This window comes from Labeo rohita, chromosome 5 (genome assembly GCF_022985175.1).
Source record: "Labeo rohita strain BAU-BD-2019 chromosome 5, IGBB_LRoh.1.0, whole genome shotgun sequence".
Taxonomy (NCBI): Eukaryota; Metazoa; Chordata; class Actinopteri; order Cypriniformes; family Cyprinidae; genus Labeo; species Labeo rohita.
This window is the reverse complement of record NC_066873.1, coordinates 11,878,756-11,901,949: the sequence shown is the minus strand read 5'-3', so window position 1 is coordinate 11,901,949 and position 23,194 is coordinate 11,878,756. Positions and strand designations below refer to the sequence as shown.

Below are 23,194 nucleotides of genomic sequence, written 5' to 3'. Positions count from 1 at the left end.
AAGCAGGAGCTTTATCGACTGAAATACGGACATCTGTCCTATCTAAATTATAATGCAAACAATTGATGAAAGCACAGATACGCACAAGGGATGTGAGAATCGATGCGATGTACAAAAATATTCCGTTACTGGAGCACTTCCCGGCGAGATGGAAGATGCGGTTGCTGCCTCTGCTCGGTCGGCGCTGGAAGATGGAGCGCACCCGGAAAAACAAGATGAAGCGCGGAACCAAAAGACGAGAGGAACGTGGGAGATCGGAGCTACACAGATGTTACACCGGATGCAGAGGCCTTTCATAGGGTATGTGGTTGCAGTCATGCACCATTCTTAAGTAAATGGACTTTATACAACTCAGATACATAGTTTCACAAGGCCGTATTAGATAAAATGCTGCAGGAGAAAATGTCACGGAGAATGTTATTTGCGTGGGAACTAATGAGCTACAAAAATTAAGAAATAAATTAAGACTAGATTACAAAATATTTGTCACTAGGCTACATTTTCCCCAAGAACCTTCATCCTTTGCAAACACCACATATGTTTGATTGTATTGTAGATGTGTGGAATAACAACACAATCGCATTGTCACTTTGTTTGTTTCATTTAATAATTGTAAAAACTGAAGGGTCATACTATGCTTTAATTGAATATTCAGATTTGTGAAATTTCACAGTACAATTTTTGTCTGTTAACATGTCCTTAAGTTAACAGGTTTCCAGAAAAAATGATGTCCTCATATAGTGGGGAAAAACTCTGGCTTTGTAAAAACTTATACTGATGTATTTTGCTTCTTTATATTATGGCTTTATGCATAACTGTAAAATAATGTAAAATAATAATGATGTAAACCATAAAAGGCATACAATTTCTAAAAAAACTGGCCAGCCTAGACAAGTCATATTTGACTCATAGATATTCTAATTAGTTCTATATTATATATATATATAATAGATCTAAGGGTCATTCCAGCTGGAATCATCAAATGGTCCCCACCTGACCCCCTCAGATTTGTCTGAAAAAAATCTATGTGATGGGTAATATGCCCAATTGATCATATACAAAATTTCAGATCTCTACTGTGCATACTTTTTTTTTTTACAAAAAATCTGTAAAAAAAAGTTTGTTTTTCACCCCGTTTTGGCATCACAGTCTGAGTGACCATGTTCAGACCGAAATATCTCCAGAACTAGTTGTGCCAGGTCCATGAAATTTTCTGGGCTAAGAGTCCTAGTCCAGAACTGCATGAATTACAACTCACAGCATTGTTACTGAATTTACACCTGAATGCTGGCCCTCTACTTTTCTTTGAAACTATTACTTTAAGGGTTTTCAGATGTCCACAGAAACCTCAATTTTCGATGTATAAGCATCAAACTTGGTAAATGGTCTGATATGTACCATGTCTTTCACATCCTTTGACATCAGACAATAGAGTCTGATGGATGTTGAGATATTAAGGTCCAGAAATGGAAAAAAACTCATTTACACCAATGTTCAGATTAATATTTCCCATGAATGACACCAGGTGTGAACATGAAACTTTTTTTTTTTTGAAAGAGCATGTTCTTATTGATAAAATATAAAAAATTTGGGATGAGGTTTTGCCTCATTTTTCTGTAATGATTTTTAAAAAAAATCGTTGTGTGACATTCACAACTACTGTAGTACCAACTATTTTGAACTCATATGCCTAAATTAATGCTATAATGCAGCATTCCATTGTGCTCGGGACTCGGGGAAATCCGACCTCCACCTCGGGAAAGTGCAAAGGAACGGCCACTTAAGTTGGGGTTCCGAAACACACACTCGGGCCAGTTCAGTGCAGACTGAGTCGGTTGGAATTATCCATAGACATCCATATTTTTGCCAACTGTTACAATGGAACGCATTTACGACGAACATCGGGAGAACTAACTCGGATTCACTGACTACCAACATTCAATGGAATGCAACATAAGTACCTAATCTTGATGTTCCACCCAATCCAGTGAATAATACATCCATTTTCATTTGTATTTTGTATTTTTTGTATAAGTGGAACATTAATAAATTCTGTTGAAATGCCCATACCAAGTTGAATAGCAAAAGTGAACAACAGGATCAGTGACGAAACTCTGAGTTTTAAAAAAATCATTACAGAAAAATGAGGCAAAACCCCATCCTAATTTTTTTATATTTTATCAATAACAATATGCTCTTTCAAAAAAACAAGTTTTATGTTCACACCTAGTGTCATTCATGGGAAATATTGCTCTGAACATTGGTGTAAATGAGTTTTTTTTCCATTTTTGGACCTTAATATCTGAACATCCATCAGACTCTATTGTCTGATATCAAAGGATGTGAAAGACATGGTACATATCAGACCATTTACCAAGTTTGATGCTTATACATTGAAAATTGAGGTTTCTATGGACATCTGAAAACCCTTAAAGTAATAGTTTCAAAAAAAGTAGAGGGCCAGCATTCAGGTGTAAATTCAGTAACAATGCTGTGAGTTGTAATTCATGCAGTTCTGGACTAGGACTCTTAGCCCAGAAAATTTCATGGACCTGGCACAAATAGTTCTGGAGATATTTCAGTCTGAACATGGTCACTCAGACAGTGATGCCAAAACGGGGTAAAAAACAAACTTTTTTACAGATTTTTTGTAAAAAAAAGTACGCAGAGAAGAGATCTGAAATGTTGTATATGATCTACTGGGCATATTACCCATCACATGGATTTTTTTCAGACAGATCTGAGGAGGTCAGGTGGGGAACTTTTCCAAAATTTGATGATTCCAGCTGGAATGACCCCTAATAATATTTTAGAATGTTTAAATGCGTCATCTCTACAAATGTATAATCAGCTTATTTGTAATGATATATATTGTAATAGTTTTATTTAATTGCTTCTTTTCTCTGTATGGTCAGCCATATCAAAGTAATGTATGTATAGATTTTTGTAGGCTAATTGCTGTCTAAATGGTCGGACATCAGTGCAGCAATTTGTGTATGTATGGAGACAAAAGAATGTTTGGGATACTGATTGCTGTCTGAATGATTGGCCATCTACATATCTGTGTATGTATGGACTCAAAAAAAAAAAAAGTTTTTGAAGGCTGTAAAAGTGTGTGTGTGTGTTTTAATATTAGATTTTGTGTCATGTTAGTAATTTTTTAATTAATTTATATTTTATTATTTATTTATTAAATAAATTATTTTAAAATGAAAAAAATAATGGTTTTAAATGTGGTGCACATAAAAAGTAATTGCTTATTCTTGTCCTCAGGTAAGTTTTCTGGAAAAAAACAAAAAAAAAAAAAAAACGAATTTTATTACTTGAATAAATTTGGAAACCTGGGAAAAAACAGCTCCAAGTGTCTTGATGTCAAAATTTGATTTAACAATTAATGTCAAAAGATACCACTAATGTTCAAATACATTGTTGTTTGCTACACAAGTGTCTCCCCACCCAGCAGATGTCTGGACAATATATGAAAAAAGAAAGTGACAACGTAGAGAGAGAGCCAAAAAAAAAAAAAAAAAAAAAAAAAAAAAAAAAAAACTGTGGCGTCTGAGAATTCTGTTTAAATAATAAATTAAATAAAATATTTCATCAGTTGAGCTAAATTAGATTCTGTCAACTTTATGGCCTTTTGACCTTTGCATCTCTACGGATTTTATAATGAAAGAGTTTTTGTTTTCAATTTGAATTGTTTTTTTAATTTTAAAGTAGTAAAGTAATAATTTAAAGCTTTCTAGATACATATATCTGTAAGGCAGGTATTCGTTGAGTTTCGTTTTATTTTTGTGCAGCGCTCCTGTTCAACACCGAGACATCAGAAAGCGCATCTTGTTTGTTTTCTTTATTTTTATAAAAGCAGAACATTTTGTTAATATTGTGACTGCACGCGAATAAAATTGCACTCTTTATAGTTTCGGATGATATATTACGCTTACCTTTACGAGCAAAGATTACAGCGTATTTTAATTTTTTTGCAAGTGATTGCGCTGGCGCCTCCATGTCCTGCAAAGCGCATTTAGCTTCCCCTCTCCAACAAACGATTGTATGCGCGTAAAATAACATTGTGATATGCTTTAAGATTTTATTCTAGGCAAGTTGTGACGATTTGAGAAGGCAAAGTTTATCAACATAGGCTGTGATCAACTCACTGCCTGCCTCGTGGTGCAAAAATCTTTAATTCAACAAACAAAAATGTTCCAAACATATTTCTAAATTAACTTTATAAAGAAACGAAAAGAAATATAACCACATTCCTACTGAAAACAAAACTGAGCTATTTTAATGGATGCAACAGTGTAATGGGAAAGAGAGAGAGAAGACTCGGGCTCCAGTCGGGAAATTTTAATGAACCGTCGGACAAGGGTTGGGCGAGGTTGTTACGAATTTATGCAACAAATGTTTGTTTAATATTTACTGTTCTTATTTTGGCTACTTTCTTATTTAACTGTATAATTTCTTTGATATTTACTTTAGTGTTTTGTAGGCTGAAATAAACCGCACGTTTGTTATATTTCAAAATTATATATCAACACCGCGCCACCGACGGTAGTTGGTCCATTACCACTGCGGTGGAAAAAACTGCCACCGTCACAGCCCTAGTCAGTGTTGCCAACCTAGCAATTTTGTTGCTAAATTTAGCAACTTTTCAGACTACCCTAGCAACTTTTCCTTCCAACAGCACCTAGCAATAAATTTAGCAATTTTTAAAATTTATTTGGCAACTTTTAGCAACTTTTGGTAAGTGACTTAGACAATAAAAAGGCACATATTTTCCATTAAAATTACACAGAAAGAGGAAACTAAAGATGCCTGGCAGTACACACATCACGCGACTTTGCTGCTCTTTGCAATTGTTCAATTTAATAATAATAATAATTGTTCATTTATGATACACTTTGTTAGTATTCTTGTACCTGCGATTGTTGATCAGTTAATACACTGTAAGAAAAATGGAAAATATACTGGTAATTTTCCAGGACATTATCCATTATCCATTGGAACCCTCACCATGCATAATTAAAAAAAAAAAAAAAACAATACAAAAATTATTTCATATTAACATAGTAGATTGTGCCCTATTTTACAGATTTTTCTTAGTGTAGCAAACTAACTAACTACTAATACACTGTTTAAAGCAGAATTATTGAGAACTTGTAGTATTATTAGTTTAATAACTACAAGTTAAAAATACAGTTATTTATATGTTGACATTATATTACGCATATTATTTTACTTTTGTTGTTGTTGTTGTTGTTGTTGAGATTTGCATTTAGCAACTTTTAGCAACAAATCGACCTTCCTTTAGCAACTTTATCTGAAAATTAGTTGGCAACACTGGCCCTAGTTGCATGTGCCGGTAGTCCGGAGACAGGAGGCCCTCCGAGGCAGTGAAATATGGCATATGTGCGTGACCGTCCGGCGACAGGAGACGAATGAAGCTCTGAGGAATGTTTAGGAGATTTTACAGTCTGGCCCCCGCATCCTGCATTTTTGGTCAATCTCATTCTCTATAGACCATTTCGCTAGATGTAAACAACACTGGTCCAGAAGCGCTTCCTGTTTTTTTTTTTTTTTTTTTTTTTTTTCCACATATACAAATACATCTTAAAGGTGCCAATGTAACATTTTCATCCAGTCAAATGTTATGTTGGTTGTATTTTTTTGAGTAAAAAAAAAAAAAAAAAAACAGGAAGTGTATCGGGACCAGTATGTTTACAAATCTTAAAAATGAACCATGACAGAATAAATAAACAATTTTAACAATAGTTCCAGCACATATAATAATATTAATAATATAATAATATCATTTTTTAAGACGTTAAGCTCCTCAAGTTCACCCCAAACCTTTTTTAGTCAGTTTAAACTGGTTTCACTTTCAGATTTGCTTGAAATAGCTGAGCAACTTAAACCATCAGGGTCGCCTCTGGATATTATTCCTCCTTCTTTACTTAAGCGAGTTTTTACTGATGTGGCTCCATATCTATTGATTATTATAAATCGTAGCCTAGAATCTGGCATTGTGCCTGAATGTTTAAAGCATGCTGTGGTTTCCCCATTGCTCAAAAAAACAGAATCTGGACTCTTCAGTGTTAACAAACTTTAGGCCTATTTCTAATCTGCCTTTTATTTCCAAGATTCTGGAAAAATTGTGTTTTCCCAGCTACAAAGTTATTTAGCCGATAACTCAATGCTTGAAACATTTCAGTCAGGCTTTCGCAAATGCCATTCCACAGAGACGGATCTTTTGAAGGTTTTTAATGATATTTTAATATCATGTGATTCAGGGGATTCTGTAGTCCTTGTGCTCTTAGATCTGACGGCCGCATTCGATACAGTTGACCATGCTGTTCTTACTGATCGATTAGAACACTGCGTTGGCTTAAGAGGTGTAGCTTTAGATTGGTTTAAATCATATTTGGAAAATAGGTTTTTCAGTCAAGTTGGGTGAACATTGAATTTGAGTAATGCTTTTCTGACTTGCGGGTTCCTCAAGGATCTATTCTGGCTCTGTTGCTTTTTTCTCTGTATATGCTCCCTCTCGGTTCGATTTTCAGAAAGCACGGGTTGTCATTTCACTGTTATGCGGATGACACACAAGTTTATCTGCCTGTTACACGAAAATTCTATGAGTTGCGAATCACTTAAGGCTTGTTTGATGGATGTGAAAGATTGGCTTTCATCAAATTGTTTAATTTTTAATGATAAAAACAATAATTTCAGTTTTCTTAACCCTTCTGAATTTTCAGTCTCCCCAAAATTGGATTTGGTTGAGATGTCATTGTATTTGAAACCATGGGTAAAAAACCTAGGTTTTATTTTTGATGATGGCCTAAAATTTGACCGTCAAATAAACTCAGTTGTGAAAACCTGCTTTTTTCACCTGCGTTTGCTATCTAAAGCAAACTCTTCCTTTCTGTCAAGGATTTTAAAAAAGTGATTCATGCTTTTGTGTTGTCCAGGCTGGACTATTGTAACTCTCTTTATTTTGGGATAAGCCAGACAGCTTTATCCCATCTACAGCTTGTTCAAAATGCTGCGGCTCGACTCTTGACCGGGGTTAAAAAGAGGGAGCATATTACTCCTATCTTACGCTCACTTCATTGGTTGCCTGTTCATTTTAGAGTGAAGTTTAAAATTTTGCTCCTCGTTTTTAAATCTCGAATTGGTTTGGCTCCAACATATTTATGTGAATTACTGACTGAGTATCAACCCACTAGATCTCTTTGGTCTTCCAACCAGGATCTCTTGGTCATTTCTAAGTCGAGGCTTAAGTGTGGGGGAGATCGTGCATTTTGCATGGCTGGCCCCAGGATTTGGAACGCCTTGCCACTTTCTATTAGACAAGTTTCTTCTGTTAATGTTTTTAAAACAAGGTTAAAGACATTCCTATTTTCGAAAGCATTTGGCTGATGGGATACTTGTAGAATTTATCGTTGTATTGTTTTGCTTGTATGTTGTTTGTTTATGTTTTTATGTTTTTACTGTTTTATTGGAAAGCACATTGGTCGACTGAAGTTGAAATTAATTGTCCTATATAAATAAACTGAAAATTTAAAAATTGAAATTGAAAATTAATAAACATATAATAATTAAATAGTTTTTTAAATAATAATAAAGACTTTAAATAAATAATAATAATAATGAAATAAAAAATGGATAAAATTCATCTTTTGTCTTTTTCAGTGAGAAAGGACCCATACTTCAAATGAGAGATTTAAACTTTCGTGTATGCGTATCTGTATGGACAATGCTAGGAAAAGAAGAAAGATGAACATCAACAATAAATAAAGAATTTTAACAAGTTCTGAGTGAACAATATATGTGAAAGTACCCGTACATATAATTTGATGGATGTATATAAAATGCTTTTTAATAATATAATAATAATAAAGAATAATAATAACTGAAATTAAAAATAAGACAATCAATATGGAAAATGAATAAAATTATCTTTTACATTTTCCTCTTTGTGCCAGATAGTTGTTGAGAGGTTCGCAAAAACCTAAAAACTTTTAAAAACTATCTCTATTAACCCAAAGCTTTCACAACCGCCTGAGTGTGCTTCTGTTTGAGTGTGTGTGTCTCACAGCCCCCCCACCACTCTTGTCATTTTCGTGGGTCCCCAAATTCGTTCTTCTGTTACAGGATACGCTTGTCTTAAGAAATCTGCGGATTTCCACACAACGTGACCATTTGGCACTTTCCCAGGCAATCGACAGGTGATTCGTCAATCTTATGATCTCACCTCTAATCCTCTGTCACTCTCTGTGTCAGTGTTTCCCAACCCTGTTCCTGGAGGCACACCAGCAGTGCACATTTTGGATGTCTCCCTTATCTGACCAATATATTTCTGTTCCTCGAGTCTCTACTAACGAGATGATGAGTTGATTCAGGTGTGTTTGATCAGGAAAAGTTGGAAAATGTGTAGTGTTGGTGTGCCTCCAGGAACAGGGTTGGGAAACACTGCTCTATGTCCCCTTGCTCTCGCTCTCACGGGGTCACCTCCTCCACACTGACTGCATGAACAGAATACATACTCACTAAAAAAATGTTGGGTTAAAAATAACCCAACTAGTAACCCAACTATGGGTTGGTATAGCACCTTCCCATCTATGGGTTATTTTAACCCAATGAATTGGGTTAAAATCCAGTTGGGTTAAAAGTAACCCAACAGTTGAGTTAATTATCTAGATTCATTTATATCAGTTTTTATTTATTTATTTATTTTTTATAAAAATACACTATAACACTACTTTGTTTTCAAATAAATATTTTATTTAAATATGCAAATATTTTTTTTTTTACAAATATATTTTTAAATGTAAAACAGTCATACTGCAAATGTGTACAAAATAAGTGTACAAGAATGTGAAAATATAATACATTCAAAACACAAATATGCACACACAACTGACATATTTTCAAGATGTACACTGAATTCAAAACCAACAAATGTGATTCTGGTCCACAAAACCCGTCATAAGGGTCAAGTTTTTTGTATTTAAATATAAACATCATCTGAAAGCTCAATAAATAAGCTTTCTATTAATAAGTGGTTTGATAGGATAGAACAACTATTTGAAAATCTGGAATTTGAGGGTACAAAAAAAATCTAAATATTGAGAAAATTGCCTTTAAAGTTGTCCAGATGAAGTTATTAGCAATACATATTACTAATAAGAAATTCAGTTTCAATATACTTATGGTAGGAGATTTACAAAATATCTCCATGGAACATGATCTTTACTTAATATTCTAATGATTTTTGGCATGAAAGAAAATTTGATAATCTTGACCCATACAATGCAATTTTGGCTATTTCTACAAATGTACCCATGATACTTATGACCGGTTTTGTTGTCCAGGGTCATAAATGTGTATCAATTCATATTTATTTATATCAACACATACACAAATGTGCACAAATAAAACAAACATTACTACATTACTAACAAACAAAACCTACATTACTAATCAGAAGTTTTTGAACAGTAAGATTTTTAAAGTTTTTTAAAGAATTCTTTTCTACTCACTAAGCCTGTATTTATTTGATCCAAAATACAGTAAAAGCAGTAATATTGTGAAATATTTTTACTATTTTAAATAACTGCTTTCTATTTTAAAAGCTTTGAAAAGACTGGACATTTACATTTTAAATATATTCAAATAGAAAGCGGTTATTTTAAATGCTGTATTTTGGATGAAATAAATGCAGGCTTAGACAGAAGGGAATTCGTTAAAAACATTAAAAATCTTGCTGTCCACAAACTTTTGACTGGTAATGTATATGGATCACTAATATAAATAGTTTACTTACCTTGAAATATTTCAGTTAATTGGCATGTGGATGTTTAATGTATGAGATTCCACTGTTGTAGTTTTTCCTTCACTGAAGAACCCAATGTCTAAAAATAAGTATAAACACATTTAGTACACATTTAAAAAAACCATGCAAATCTGTCATAGCTTTATAAGAGAAATGGCTGTAATTAGAGGCGATTCTAATATATGCATAACAATATTCAATATAAATAAACCATAAAAACACATTTAGTGTTATTCCAATTAGTGCTCGCTTTCCAAACAACTGACGCTTGCCCTGTTTTGACCAGCAGGCGTCGCCGTTGTGTCACGAACGATTGGAAGCAGTGAATCATTTTGCGAATTAAGCGATTCGTTTAATTGATTCGAAACTTTGAAAAGCTTCGTTTCTCCCATCACGTCTTTCTTTTGGGAAATGTGATTATTTTTAGACTTTTCTAAACAGAGAATTAACTGAATTTGAGCGCATCTCTCTGAGCGGCCGCTGAGCCTAACCTTACATACTGGACCGAAGTTGAAAGGTTCGTGCGGCACGGTTTAAATCAACAATGTCTCATTTAACATTAGCCATTTCCCATATAAAGTTAAATGTGATAACCATTAATGCGACCAAACAAACTGTAGTCAGAAACTGTATGTCTAGAACCCTTCATCAGCTGTAAAATAATACTAAAACTGTAGTAAAGGTAGACGGTGATTTCAGTAACATAAGTAGTCCTATATACATTCCACCATAAATTATTAACTTTAGGTTACTGTAATACATCTCTAAACAGTTTTACAACTTTCTGCTAATATTTATTTAATTTATTACTGCTAGCGACCTAACTGGGACAGTTAAGTTAACGTGAAGTTATTCGTTTACAATGGAGCTCATTCTCCGCAGTAACGTTACAATACACTGACTAAAGGAAACTACAACTTCGTTAAAAAAAACAAACATACAACAACAAAAGTTCAATTTTGAAGTGCATTTCACGTTCTTCGTATAAGTATAATATTATAAGAGTTATTAAAACCCTGTTACTCACCTCATACTGATGCAGCAGCAGCTTCTTCTGTCGTCAGTCACTGTCGACCGTTAAAATTTGAACTGTCGCCGCGGGAACCAATTAAACCCAACGCTGGGTTATTATTAAAAACAACCCAACGATGTTCAAAAAATAACCCAACGGTTTAGAAAATAACCCAACACAGTGACCCAATATGTGTAACCCATCTATTGGGTTAAAGAAATAACCCATCTATTTTTACTGTGTAAATAAATAAATAAAATGTTTACCCTTACATTTTCCTCCTTGTGGTGGATAGTTGTTGAGAGGTTTGCAAAAACATAAAAAACTTTAAAAACTATAACTCTGTTATCACAGCAGCCTGAGTGTGCCTCTGTTTGAGTGTGCTTCTGTTTGTGCGTGTGTCAATTAACCATGGTTTTACTATAGTAAAAGTGTAGTAACCATGTTTTTGGCGCATTGTTTACCATTTGTATAACCATAGTTTTTCTACAAATACTATGGTTAAACTATGGCTAGTGTAGTAAGACCATGGTTAATTTGTGGTTACCATGGTTTAACTATAGTAACCGTGTTTTTTTGGTTTTATTTGTAGTAAAGGGTTGCCTCTCCATCACTCTCCAGAATAAAATTACACTGTAAATGTCATCGACGTAAAAATCAAGGCATAATAAGCTGTAATGTTTGCCAAAAATTGCTGCAAATACCTGTATAGTGAAGCTGTCGTCTCTGTCTTACTGAAACGCATTCAGATATATTGTCCACGCCAGGGGCGTCGCTAGGGCTAATCATTTGGGGCTCGAGCCCCGAAAGTTTTTACTCCAGCCCCGAATGTTTTTTTGTATGGCCCTATGATTTCCACGGAATTTGACAAAATTTGAATGATTTAATCAAAAGTTGGTCATTAAACTTAAATCAAGTCGCGATATGGACTAGTATCTGTAAATATTATGCCGCAAAAGACTATTTAAATATGAATCCTGCATGTTCTGCGTGTCTTTTTATGAATGAACGGCGCGGATGCGCGGTTTCGTTTTCTACACATGTAACACTGACACGTGCAGTGATTTCAACGTCTGCCGTTTCACTAAATGAGGACATAAAGACATTAAATGCTCACATAAAGAAATTTAAAAGTATTCACGGCAAGTCGACAACCCGTCAAAATAAAAGTTCGGTTTAACTTTATTAATCATTCAGTATAATCCCAGCAAACACAACGTTATAAAAACGTTTTTTTCACGTTGTAAAAAGGTTGTAATAACGTTTTTTCCGACGTATTTAATACGACAAATGTCGGGTTTTTTAAACGTTATAAATACGTTTTTTTCACAACGTGAAAAAAACGTTTTTATAACGTTTTTAAAACGTTGGAAGGAGACGTTGTAAAAATGTTTTTGCAACGTTGTGAAAAAAACGTATTTATAACGTACTTACCACGTCCAAACTGGTACTTTACATGCTGCCATCAAAATGTTTTCTTTACAGTGTTAAATCTGACTATTGATCTTAAAAGCACTTATTTACATTTCACCTTACCTTGTAGCATTGCTGGTTTTATAAGGCTAGGTTAACATATATAGGCCTAATACTTTATACTAAACAAAAATCATCACTCGTCGTATTTATTCACAAAATATAACAAGTAATGTGATATGGGTAGTTCACAAAAATAAATAAATAAGCCAATAAACAAGACAAATGCATGAATATACACCAATAAAGCATAATGGTTCAAATAAAGTACAACATATGAAAATTATGCAATGACTGGCAAAGTTAAATATGAGTACAAAGTCCAAGAAACTTCAATGCATGTTTTAACAGAAAAAAAGCAACATTTCATTTGTAAAATGTATTCAATTTCAGCTAGTTACAAATTATTTTATTGCAGTTATAATAATAATCACACTGCAATCTTATTACTCATTTGCACTAAAACTAATGATTATATTGTTAGTGATTTATTAGCACAAATTACAGGTATATGACATCCAATTTAGAACTTGTTCAAATAATATATAATACATACAGTTTATAATGGCTATTGTTGTTTAATTAATATTTTATAATACTGGAATAATGGAAAAATGTATTTAGGTAGGGGTTATTCAGTGCTTTAATTGTAAGTTACATTATTATGCCACTAGGTGGCAGCAAGAGACCGTCTTAATGACTTAGTTAGAAAACCATTCTTTTAGTGCTGATTCATTCAGTTGCTGAATTCTGTGACCCACCAAATTATATGACTCTACTGCCGAGGGTAGTTTAGAAACATTTAAAATATTTTATGGTAACCAAAAATTAAAAATGGTTTTGCTACAAAAACAGTTTTAATTATGGTTATACAAATGGTAATCAGTATGGCAAAAAATGGTAGGACTAGAGGGTTGGGTTTAGTAGTAGGTCAGATTAGCTCACTGCAGTGCCTAGGTTCACAAAATTTGGTGGGTCACAGAATTCAGTACAACCCCAAAAAGAAACAAGGTTGTAAAGAAGTGAATTATCTAAACCAGAGTTTTTTTTTTTTTAACTCTGACTCGTGAGATTCAGTGTGAATTGGCTTATAGGTGCTTTGGGGAAAAAAAAATGTAAAAATAATTTTTTTTAATGCTTAAGAGCAATTAACATTCATATCCGAAATACGGCACATTCTCTATTCTTGCAATATTCGTGTTCATGTTCCTGAGTAATGTCTGCATGCACTAAATTCTGAGGGGAACAAATAATATGCTAGTAGACAGCAATCCATATGAGAAGTCTGGTGTGGAAGGTGGATCTGAAACGGACTTCTGTCCAGGTTGACACAGCATCTCTTGTTTGTCTGTCTTCACAAACTGCCCTGAAATACAATTTTAACATCAACAATGATTGTTAGAAGTATAAAATGAGTCTCTTACATTCACAGTGCTCAGTACTTTTTTTTAATTTTTATTTATTTATTTATTTATTTATTTATTATTATTATCTGTGTCTTGTTTTCTCATTACATTGGGCCCCTCTGTAGGTTGCTGTATACCAAGTGTCCTCAATGAGTTAAACGAGACGGCCTTGTAGGACATACAAGATAGAAAAGTATATTTAATTGATATATACTTAAAAAAACGTAATAAATGGTAATGTATGTTTGAGGTTTTACTTTCTAGTCAGATGGTTCATAGCACCTTGGAGATGCTCTTCAACAGGAGGTCCGCTCCAACTCTACTGCAGTACTGCCATCAGCATGAAGAATCTAATGTTAGAAACATAAACAATTTGTCACAGAGCCAGCAATATGTAATATGCAAGGTCAGCATTATTAGAAATAAACAAACTCATACAGTATCACATCACAGTTTGTTTGGAAGTCAAATAACTTACTGATGCTGCTGAAATCACAGTACAATTTTTATCAATATCTTTTTAGTGGGATCAAAACGTGTTTAAAAAGATTTGAGTTAATTTTCACGCTCCATGTAAGTGACGTCACCGATTAACAGTACAGCCCATACATTTGGGTTAAATGGTTTACTTCCGTTCATCCACTGACAAATTGCCAGCAATATTTACAAAACTATATATATACAAAAAACTGTCATCTACACATAGTATGTGACTAAAAGCGAAAACTTTATGAATTAAGAGCTAAACTCTACAGTTAGCCTACATCTTATAGTTAGCCTAACGGTTGAGATGCTAACGGACTTTTTCCGAAGACACTAAACCATTTCTATAAAGTAAATATTCAACAGAAACGTGTCTATTACATATAAGAAAGTGTTAGGAACAGTTGTATGTATTATTTTTGTCTTATTAGGGACAAAACTTACCGTAAAGCGGTGTGACAGACGGAGACTCGCCGCTTGTCAGTTAAGCTGCTTCCCCGTTTCCATAGTAACTCTCTCTCCGCTGCAGTTTAAATACAACTCGAACGTTCAAAGCGCGTGCCCGTTTAAAATGTAGCGTTTACATAAATACATACATGAAGTACAATGTACAGATGTCAGAATGACAGATAAAATGTCCTGAAACTTGATAACGTATTGTGTAAGTGGATAGTGTAGGCCTAATGTAAGTAATCAAACTGTAAGTGAAATGAGAATATAAAAGCATATTAGCAGAGAATATAAAATTTTTTGAATTAAGTTTATAACAGATTATAATATAATATAATATAATAATAGCTTTAGAAATTGTATTTATTTACTTATTTAGCTACCTAACGAAAAACATACAAGAAATTGTAAACAGTGTAGAATAAAAGTAGTCTATCTATAGCAAAACACATTAAAAACAAACATCACGTACAAAGGGAGTTTTGGCACCGTTGCATACTGTCATGTGTTAATACCTCTCTCCCACCTTTCTTTTGTTTATACCACAGACTGGTTTACACACTGAGCTGTTAGCTCGTGATACATGAATATACGGTATTATTAAATGAGCAAAGACAAATTTATTACTTTTAAGTCCTTATATTGCTCAGACTATCTGTTACTCAGTCACTGAATTGCGTTAATGTTAAAATATCACTGTTATTTTACTGATATTTTTACACAAACAGAAGAGTTTTGCAAGGTTATATTTGGGTACTTTCATGACGTTTTTAAAACGTTTTATTTCAACGTGCATATTACGTTATTTTAACACCTGAATAAAACGTCCCCCGAAAGTTGTAGTTTGGTCTGGTTTCATTTTCGTAGTAGACGAACGTGATATTATTAGATGAGCGAATACAGCTGAAAGTAAGGATTCACCTATTACTTTTAAGTACTTTTAAGAACGTATAGTTTTTGCAAGGTTGTATTTTGGGTACTTTTATGACGTTTTTAAAACGTTTTATTCCAACGTGAATATTACGTTATTTTAACACCTGAATAAAACGTCCCCGAAAGTTGTAGTTTGGTCTGGTTTCATTTTCGTAGTAGACGAACGTGATATTTACGTTTTTTGACTACTTAAAGAAAACGTTCCAGGTTGGTATTTTTACAACGTTTATAAAACGTTTTATTTTGGTTACATTTTTTTTTATTAAAAAAAAAAAGTTTTTAAAACGTTTTTAAAACGTTGTACTACAACATTACCTAATTGCAACCAAAATACAACGTTGTGAAAAGTTGTAAAAACGTTTTGTGTTTGCTGGGATGTACGTGCCTACTACTACTACTATTAATTAATAAAAATGTATATTTTTTAACACAATATTTCTTCCATGTTTTATATTTTTATAGGAAATAGTTTAATAATTTTCATGAAAAGATCAATTAAATCAATATTTTATACCTTCATTTGATAACCAGAAAAATACACAACACAGAATTCCATAAGGCTATTGTAAAAATAAATAAAAGTTGTTTTTATGCATTCAAATAAACAGACATGCTAAAACATATTTGGTAACAATAAAACGTAAAGTGAGATTTGATCAATTGACAGTAAATTGTATAAGATTCATGGTTTTAATTAATTACGCATGATTAAATACATTTTGATTAATAAAATTAAATTTAACCATTAAAAAGAAGACCAGAAAAATGAAAACAGAAAACAGAACTTGAAAAAAATAAAATAAAATGGAATTTGGGAAAAAAATAGGGCCCTATTTTTGCATCCGACTATATATTTGTTACAGTTCTAAATACATTTTCAAATGTATTATTTTATTTGTCTAACATATTTTTGTAATGTTACAATTTTGTTATAATACTTTGATATGTTTGCTATTTGCAGTGATTAGTATTTACTATTGTTAATAGTGTGACAAGGTCTTTAACACCCAGTTCAATGCCCCCGGACCCACCTAGAAGGATCCAGGTTCAACCACTTGTGTCTAACAAAATCTTATGTGAGCTCCCTCCCACTACCACTAGCCCCTGATGTTTTGGCACAAGCCCCGGATGTTTTAAAATCCTAGAAACGCCCCTGGTCCACGCTGGTTTGTTTTGAGAACTTCGTGAATCACGTGACCGTGTGGCGGCGACGCCGGCGAGATCAAAGCTTGTCGCAGCTCAGTTTTTCAATGGCTCTTGCATTAACAGAAGCGCTACATTTTACGATTTACGCCACATGCGCCAAAACGGTATTTATCGTTTGAATTTAGCATTAAAACTTACACCATTTGAAAGCTAAAACTTTGTTTAAAATCGCAAGCAGGGTTGCCAATTTGGCGTGAGATTTACATGGGCAGAGTGAGAGTCAAATGCGTGAGAGTTGGCAACCCTGATAAAATGACGCTACCGTTGTCATTTATGTCTCGCGGTCCGGTTGGAACCAAGCCGCGTTCCTGCCGCGTCCCCTAAACAGGGGGTTTTATTAATCATTTTAACAGGGGGTACAGGTATTTTCAGTGGTTTGGGATTTAGGGGGGTGGGAGGTGGGTGTCGGCCAGCCTAGAAGCCTCAAAGTGACTGGTCTAGGAAGCAAACAGGATGCATTTTTCAGTTTGAGAAGTAACCTAAGAAGGGATCAAAGGACTCGTTTGGGGGTTACTCACTCACTACCGTGTGTTGCTCGAAGGCGTGCAATGGCTCTGCTGTGAATTTGTTTAAAACAATTTTCATCGACTGTAGAGCAAAATCGGACTATATTGTGTCTAAAATGTAAGTCGCTTAATTTAAATTTTTGTTAAACGAAATCCTGCGTAATGCATGTTAAAGTCTTAATAGTCTTAATTTCCTCCCTTTTTTAGTTGTACCAGACTTTCTTTTTAATTTACGTAGAATTAAACAAGCAATACAATACAGTGTTTTAACTCTCGGAATTCTGCGTTCTGTTGAAAATGGATGTGTTCACATACATGTGTCCGTAGAAAAGCATAAACTCTTAGTAGACTGAACTAACTCAAGACCACACTATTATTTCCTGTTGGAAATGTAACTTTTTTGTTTGTTATTATCAGAGCAACCACAGAACAATCACAATTCACACTTGAAGGGAGAAGACAGTGAGAACACAAGAAATCCAGCACCCTGCAGAATTAAACAGTGTGAGACTGAAGAACAAAGAGGTTGGTGTCTGTTCTTGATTCTTCATTAGGCAACTGTAAATTCTAAAGGCCCTTGTGAACTGAACATGAACTGAACCGGTGTATTCCTATGAAGCCATTCATGGCATAAGTAATTACTTGAAGCAACCCTGTTTTTATTCAGAAAGTGTGAGTAAGTTCTTGTCACTTCTGTGTCATATGTCCAGCACAGTTGGTGTTAGGAAGTGGACTTGAAGTTGAAGTTTCTTCTTTGTACTTAACACGTATGAGCAGAAACGACTTTAAATAAAACATTTGCATTTCATGAATGCTTTGAAGTACATCAAGTATGAGTCATTTGCCTAAAGCTACACTCTTAAAAACAAAGGCGCTTTATCACAGCGATGCCATAGAACGATTTTTGGTTCCACAAAGAACCATTCAGTCAAAGGTTCTTTAAAGAACCATCTCTTTCTTACCTTTTTTAATTCAAAGAACCTTCTTTCCCACAGAGAACCTTCTGTGAAACAAAGGTTCTTCAGATGTTAAAGGTTCTTTTTAGAACCATTTAAACTATAAAGGTTCTTCTATGGCATTGTGAAGCACCTTTATTTTGAAGAGTGTATTTCAGTCACGTAAGACCAACTTGTATCTGTTTGAATGAGCAAACAATTAAAAATATGTCTTGCCAAATCAGCAATAAAATAAGTCATGATCTGTCTCATAAATGGTGTTTCTTATGGTCATATAATGGAAAAAATATATATATATATTTCAGAACGGTTCAGACAATATGTGTATGCATGAATTTCAGGGCGCTAACCTTTTCTATAAAAACCAGAGCTTCCAATGGAAGCCGCAGCGATGTGATGACTTTACTAACTGGTATAGCTCTTTTATATAGAAAGCAGAGCTTATGGTAATACTAATGAACCATCTTGGTGTTTGCAGTCTTTGATACTACCTGTTTCAAAGTTAATTACTTAGTGGCTATTAAAACAGCATTTGTTGTTGTTGTAGACTCCAATAAATGCAAAATAAATGTTTAGTAAAGGCACTGAAAATTACAGAACAGGATGTCAGTTCATTAAGCAAAAAGAAGTTTTCTCATAAAAGCAGGCCATTCAGTATCCTGAATGGTCTTTCTTCCATTAACATCCATTAAAAATTTGCCCTTGTCTCCCTCCTGGTGAACCATGTTACTCTTTGTGTGTGTGTGTATGTGTTTTCAATCCTTGGCTTGTGTGTGAATTGCTCCAGGGCAGTGGTTCTCAACCAGGGGCCCACTAGGGGGCCTCAGCAGACTTCTAAAGAGGCTTACTGACTAATAACTGACATAAAAATTAATTTTCTTTCTTCTTTCTTTTTTGTTTTCTCAGCAACTGTCATTAGGTAGAAACTTTAGAAATTGTCGTATTTGTAAGTTAAAAACAATTATTTATTTAAAACCGTAACCTATAAAACCTGAAAAGTCTGAAAAATATATTCGAATTTTCCTATAATTATTATACTTATTTTTTAAAATTATTATAAAATATTGATACTCCTGATTTCTAATAAAAAAAAGTTAGTTGTTGTGTTTTTTTTTTTTTTAAATCTGCAATTTCTCTCAGTTTTTTAAACATGCTTTTTTGTGCCTTCAAAATATTGTTTAATTTAACATTTCCTCATTCTTATGCTAAAAGTAATGTAAAAAGGAATTAGAGATATTACAAGGCAGCTGTAATCCGTCCCAGAAACGTACAGGATGTTTTATAGGAGAGTGACCTCTTATATATCAAAATATCAATGGAATTTTGGCTTCTCAGTTCATGACTCCTTTAACATAAGATCTTTGTGTTAAAGGAGAAGTTCACTTCCAAAACAAAAATTTACAGATAATTTACTCAGACCCTTGTCATCCAAGATATTTGTGTCTTTCTTTCTTCAGTCGTAAAGAAATTATGTTTCTTGAGGAAAACATTCCAGAATTTTTGTCCATATAGTGGATTTCTATGGTGCCTGCGATTTTGAACTTCCAAAATGCAGTATAAATGCAATTTCAAAGGGCTCTAAACAAATCCAGCCAAGGAAGAAGGGTCTGTCTAGCAAAATGGTCGGTTATTTTCTAAAAAAAAAAAAAAATTGACAAAATACAGTTAGGGTATGTCGAAAAACTCCCATCTCATTTTCTTTTCCAATGTCAAAATCGTCCTACATTGCCATTTTACCTTTTTGTGTAAAGGGTGTTTGATCATCTTTGCACGTTCACTTTGTATACACTGGGTTGGTACATCTGCAGCAATGTAGGACGATTTTGAAGTTGGTAGAGAAAGTGAGATGGGAATTTTTTAACATATTCTAACTGTATTGACCCGGATTACACAGAGTTCGCATGCACATTACAGAGCTAGCTAGACAAGATGAGCGTTTGAGGTTAAAATTGTCATAAAATGTCAATATTTTGTTATAAAATAGCCAATCGTTTTCCTAGATAAGACTCTTCTTCTTCAGCTGGGATCATTTAGAGTCCTTTGAAGCTGCATTGAAACTACATTTTGAAAGTTCAAAATCGCAGGCACCATAGACGTCCACTATATGGAGAAAAATTCTGTAATGTTTTCCCCAAGAAACACAATTTCTTGAGAAAGGCCTGGCTTTCTTTATGACTGAAAAAGAAAGGCAAGAACATCTTGGATGACAAGGGGGTGAGTACATTATCTGTAAATTTTTGTTCTGGAAGTGAACTTTTCTTTTAAAATGTTCTCTTTTAATTTGACATTTGTCAATGTTAATTTGTAATGGTTTATGTTTATTTTAGACCCGATGGAAGTGAACAAAAACAAGAGAAAGAAGCAGAAACATGCTGAAGAGAAACTGCACGCATGTGATCAATGTGGCAAGAGCTTTGCAAACAAAAGACACCTTAAGGAACACATGATAATCCACAACAGAGAGAATCCGCATACATGTGATCGGTGTGATGAGAGTTTCACCTGCAAAGAAGACCTTGAGAAACACATGAAAACCCACACTGGAGAGAAGCTGCACACATGTGATCTGTGTGGCAAGGGTTTCAAACTCAAATCACGGCTTGGGATGCACAAGGTAATCCACACTGGAGAGAGGCCGCACACGTGTGACCAGTGTGGAAAGAGTTTTTCACAAAAAGCGCACCTTATGGCGCACATGAAAATCCACACCGGCGTGAAGCCGTACAAATGTGATCAGTGTGGGAAGAGATTCCCGCGAAAAGACGGTGTTATGAGACACAAGGTAATCCACACTGGAGAGATGGCGTACACGTGTGATCAATGTGGGAAGAGTTTTTACATCAAAGGAGGCCTTGCGTCACACATGAAAATCCACCATGGAGCGATGCTGCACCCATGCGATCAGTGTGACGAAAGTTTCAGAGGCAAACGAGAACTTAATCAACACATTAAAAAAATCCACATTGGAGACAGACCCCACAAATGTGATCAATGCGGGAAGGGTTTCACGCGGAATGAACACCTTCGAAGACACATGATCATCCACACCGGAGAGAAGCCGTACCCGTGTGATCAGTGCGGGAGGAGCTTCAATCTAAAGCAATCACTTAAGGGCCACATGTTGGTTCACACTGGAGAAAAGCCCCACACGTGTGATCAGTGTGGGAAGGGTTTTACAAGCAAAGTAAGCCTTACGGCACACATAACTATCCACACTGGAGAAAAGCCGTACACGTGTGAGCAGTGCGGGAGGGGTTTTGCGCAGCACCGAGGCCTAACTGAACACATGAAAATTCACACTGGGGAGAAGCCACATAAATGTGATCAATGTGGGAAGAGATTCACACAAAGATCACACCTTCGTGTACACATGAAAATCCACACTGGAGAAAAGTCACACAAGTGTGACGAATGCGGTATGAAATTCACACATAGATGCAGTCTTAAATATCATCTACATACCCATTCTAAAAACAGACCTTTCTACTGTGAAAAATGCGGCAAGGGTTTTATTACGGAATCAAGCCTGAAGAACCACCTTAAAGTTCATGCGAAAGTCCGAAATTATGCGTGTTCTGTGTGTGGAATGAGTTTTACTCTGTTGAGTGTTTTTAAACTCCACCAGAAGAGACACAGCTCTGTGAAGTCTTTTATGTGCTTTGAGTGTGGGAAGTCCTTTTTTACAAGCACTGAACTGAAACAGCACCAGACGAGTCACACTGAAGAGAAACCTTACAAGTGTTCGCGCTGTGACAAGACATTCACTCTGTTGGGAAACAAGAAAAAACATGAGAGGATCCATACTGGAGAGAAGCCATAAACACTGCCAGTGGAGAAGAGTTTTAGAAAATAAGCTTCTCTATGCAGTCATACAAAACAAATTATGAAATCACAGCTTTCTTGTGCATAAATCTGTTCTAACCAACCACAGTTTGTGTGAGGATGAGCATTTTGTCACAGTGAACAAAGTTCATTTTCACGTCCACCTGTTTCAAGTGTGAGCTTCAGGAGTTCCTCCCAAAAAGTTTCACACATAATTTTCTCATGCTTATGTAGCTTAGTTCATTTATTCTCTTTTATGAAAGAAAGTAGTTGTTTACAAAATGTAGTTCATGAAGGTTTTAGAGACATCTTACATATATATCTTAACTTGTTTGTCATTGTATCTGGAACATGTAGCTATTCTGCCACTTATGATATAGTTACTATATTTCTATGCAAGATATGGCTGCGATCAAGTAACTTTGCAACTGGTAACTGCTTCTCTTCTTTTCTTGAGATGGTTTGGTTATCTTTTTACTTTATTTTTGTATTTTGTACTCAATGATTAAACTTGAATTTTTTTAATATAATGTTTATTGTCCATTTTTGTGCCTTTCTAATTCTGCTTGCATCAAGAAACAACCAATTTCATAATTTTAGTCAGGAGCAAATTTGGATTGGGTTTCGTCCGGTTTCATCCAATGTGCAGCAGATGCCCACCAACTTCCTTTATATACTTTAATCCAAGGAATATTTTTGTCACACACAAAACCAGACATTGAAGAAAGGACTTCTTACATCATAGACATATATTTATACATTTCTAAAATAGTATGTGGATTTAATCATTTCATTTATATGCTTTCAAGATAATTCCATTCACTATTACAAATGTTTTGTACATTTTGAGAGAAAATATGCTGTATGCAATTTATTTGATCCAAAGTACAGCAAAAACAGTAAAATGTTGAGATGTTTACTATTTTAAATAACTGTTTTCTATTTTAATATGTTTCAAAAGTTATTCCTGTGATTTCAAAGCTGCATTTTTAGCATCATTACTCCAGTCACATGAGCCTTCAGAAATTATTCTAATATTCTGATGTGCTGCTCAAAAAACATGTATTATTAATATTTCTTTGAATTTAAAGTTCAGACGAACAGCATTTATC

General features: G+C 34.4%; 2 protein-coding genes and 1 long non-coding RNA gene across 9 annotated transcripts in view; 1 reads left to right on the top strand and 2 right to left on the bottom strand.

Moving 5' to 3' along the window:
• The window catches only part of ap2b1 (adaptor related protein complex 2 subunit beta 1), a 49,783-nt gene extending 49,561 nt beyond the window's left edge, over nt 1-222 (bottom strand). Inside the window, exon 1 of one of the 2 annotated variants that reach the window (XM_051109475.1) lies at nt 86-222. The gene's annotated coding sequence lies outside the window, so the exon portion shown is untranslated. The remainder of the gene's footprint in view (nt 1-85) is intronic. The other variant, XM_051109476.1, reaches the window with a different exon arrangement.
• Nucleotides 212-22,579, top strand: drll.3 (draculin-like, tandem duplicate 3). 3 transcript variants are annotated; one of them, XM_051109479.1, is made up of 4 exons: nt 256-300; nt 8,155-8,228; nt 17,722-17,829; nt 20,588-22,579. In XM_051109479.1, the coding sequence occupies exon 4, from the start codon at nt 20,593-20,595 to the stop codon at nt 22,078-22,080; it is 1,488 nt and encodes a 495-aa protein (XP_050965436.1). In that variant the 5' UTR covers nt 256-300; nt 8,155-8,228; nt 17,722-17,829; nt 20,588-20,592; the 3' UTR covers nt 22,081-22,579. The 3 variants fall into 3 exon arrangements, with proteins under 3 accessions (XP_050965435.1, XP_050965436.1, XP_050965434.1); XM_051109478.1 differs by lacking the exon at nt 8,155-8,228 and having other exon boundaries at nt 212-300; XM_051109477.1 differs by lacking the exons at nt 256-300; nt 8,155-8,228 and adding an exon at nt 17,074-17,422.
• LOC127165154 (uncharacterized) lies at nt 12,287-14,927 on the bottom strand. Of its 4 annotated transcripts, none has more exons than XR_007827745.1 (4): nt 14,654-14,927; nt 13,984-14,076; nt 13,835-13,894; nt 12,287-13,686 (listed from the first exon to the last, which is right to left on the bottom strand). It is a non-coding gene; the product is annotated as an uncharacterized LOC127165154 (long non-coding RNA). The 4 variants fall into 4 exon arrangements; XR_007827746.1 differs by having other exon boundaries at nt 14,009-14,076; XR_007827744.1 differs by having other exon boundaries at nt 13,984-14,927.
• Nucleotides 22,580-23,194: the final 615 nt, after the last annotated feature.

Coding starts and splice junctions, on each gene's coding strand:
- drll.3 (XM_051109478.1), top strand. CDS start 20,593: ATGGAAGTGAACAAAAACAAGAGAAAGAAGCAGAAACATGCTGAAGAG.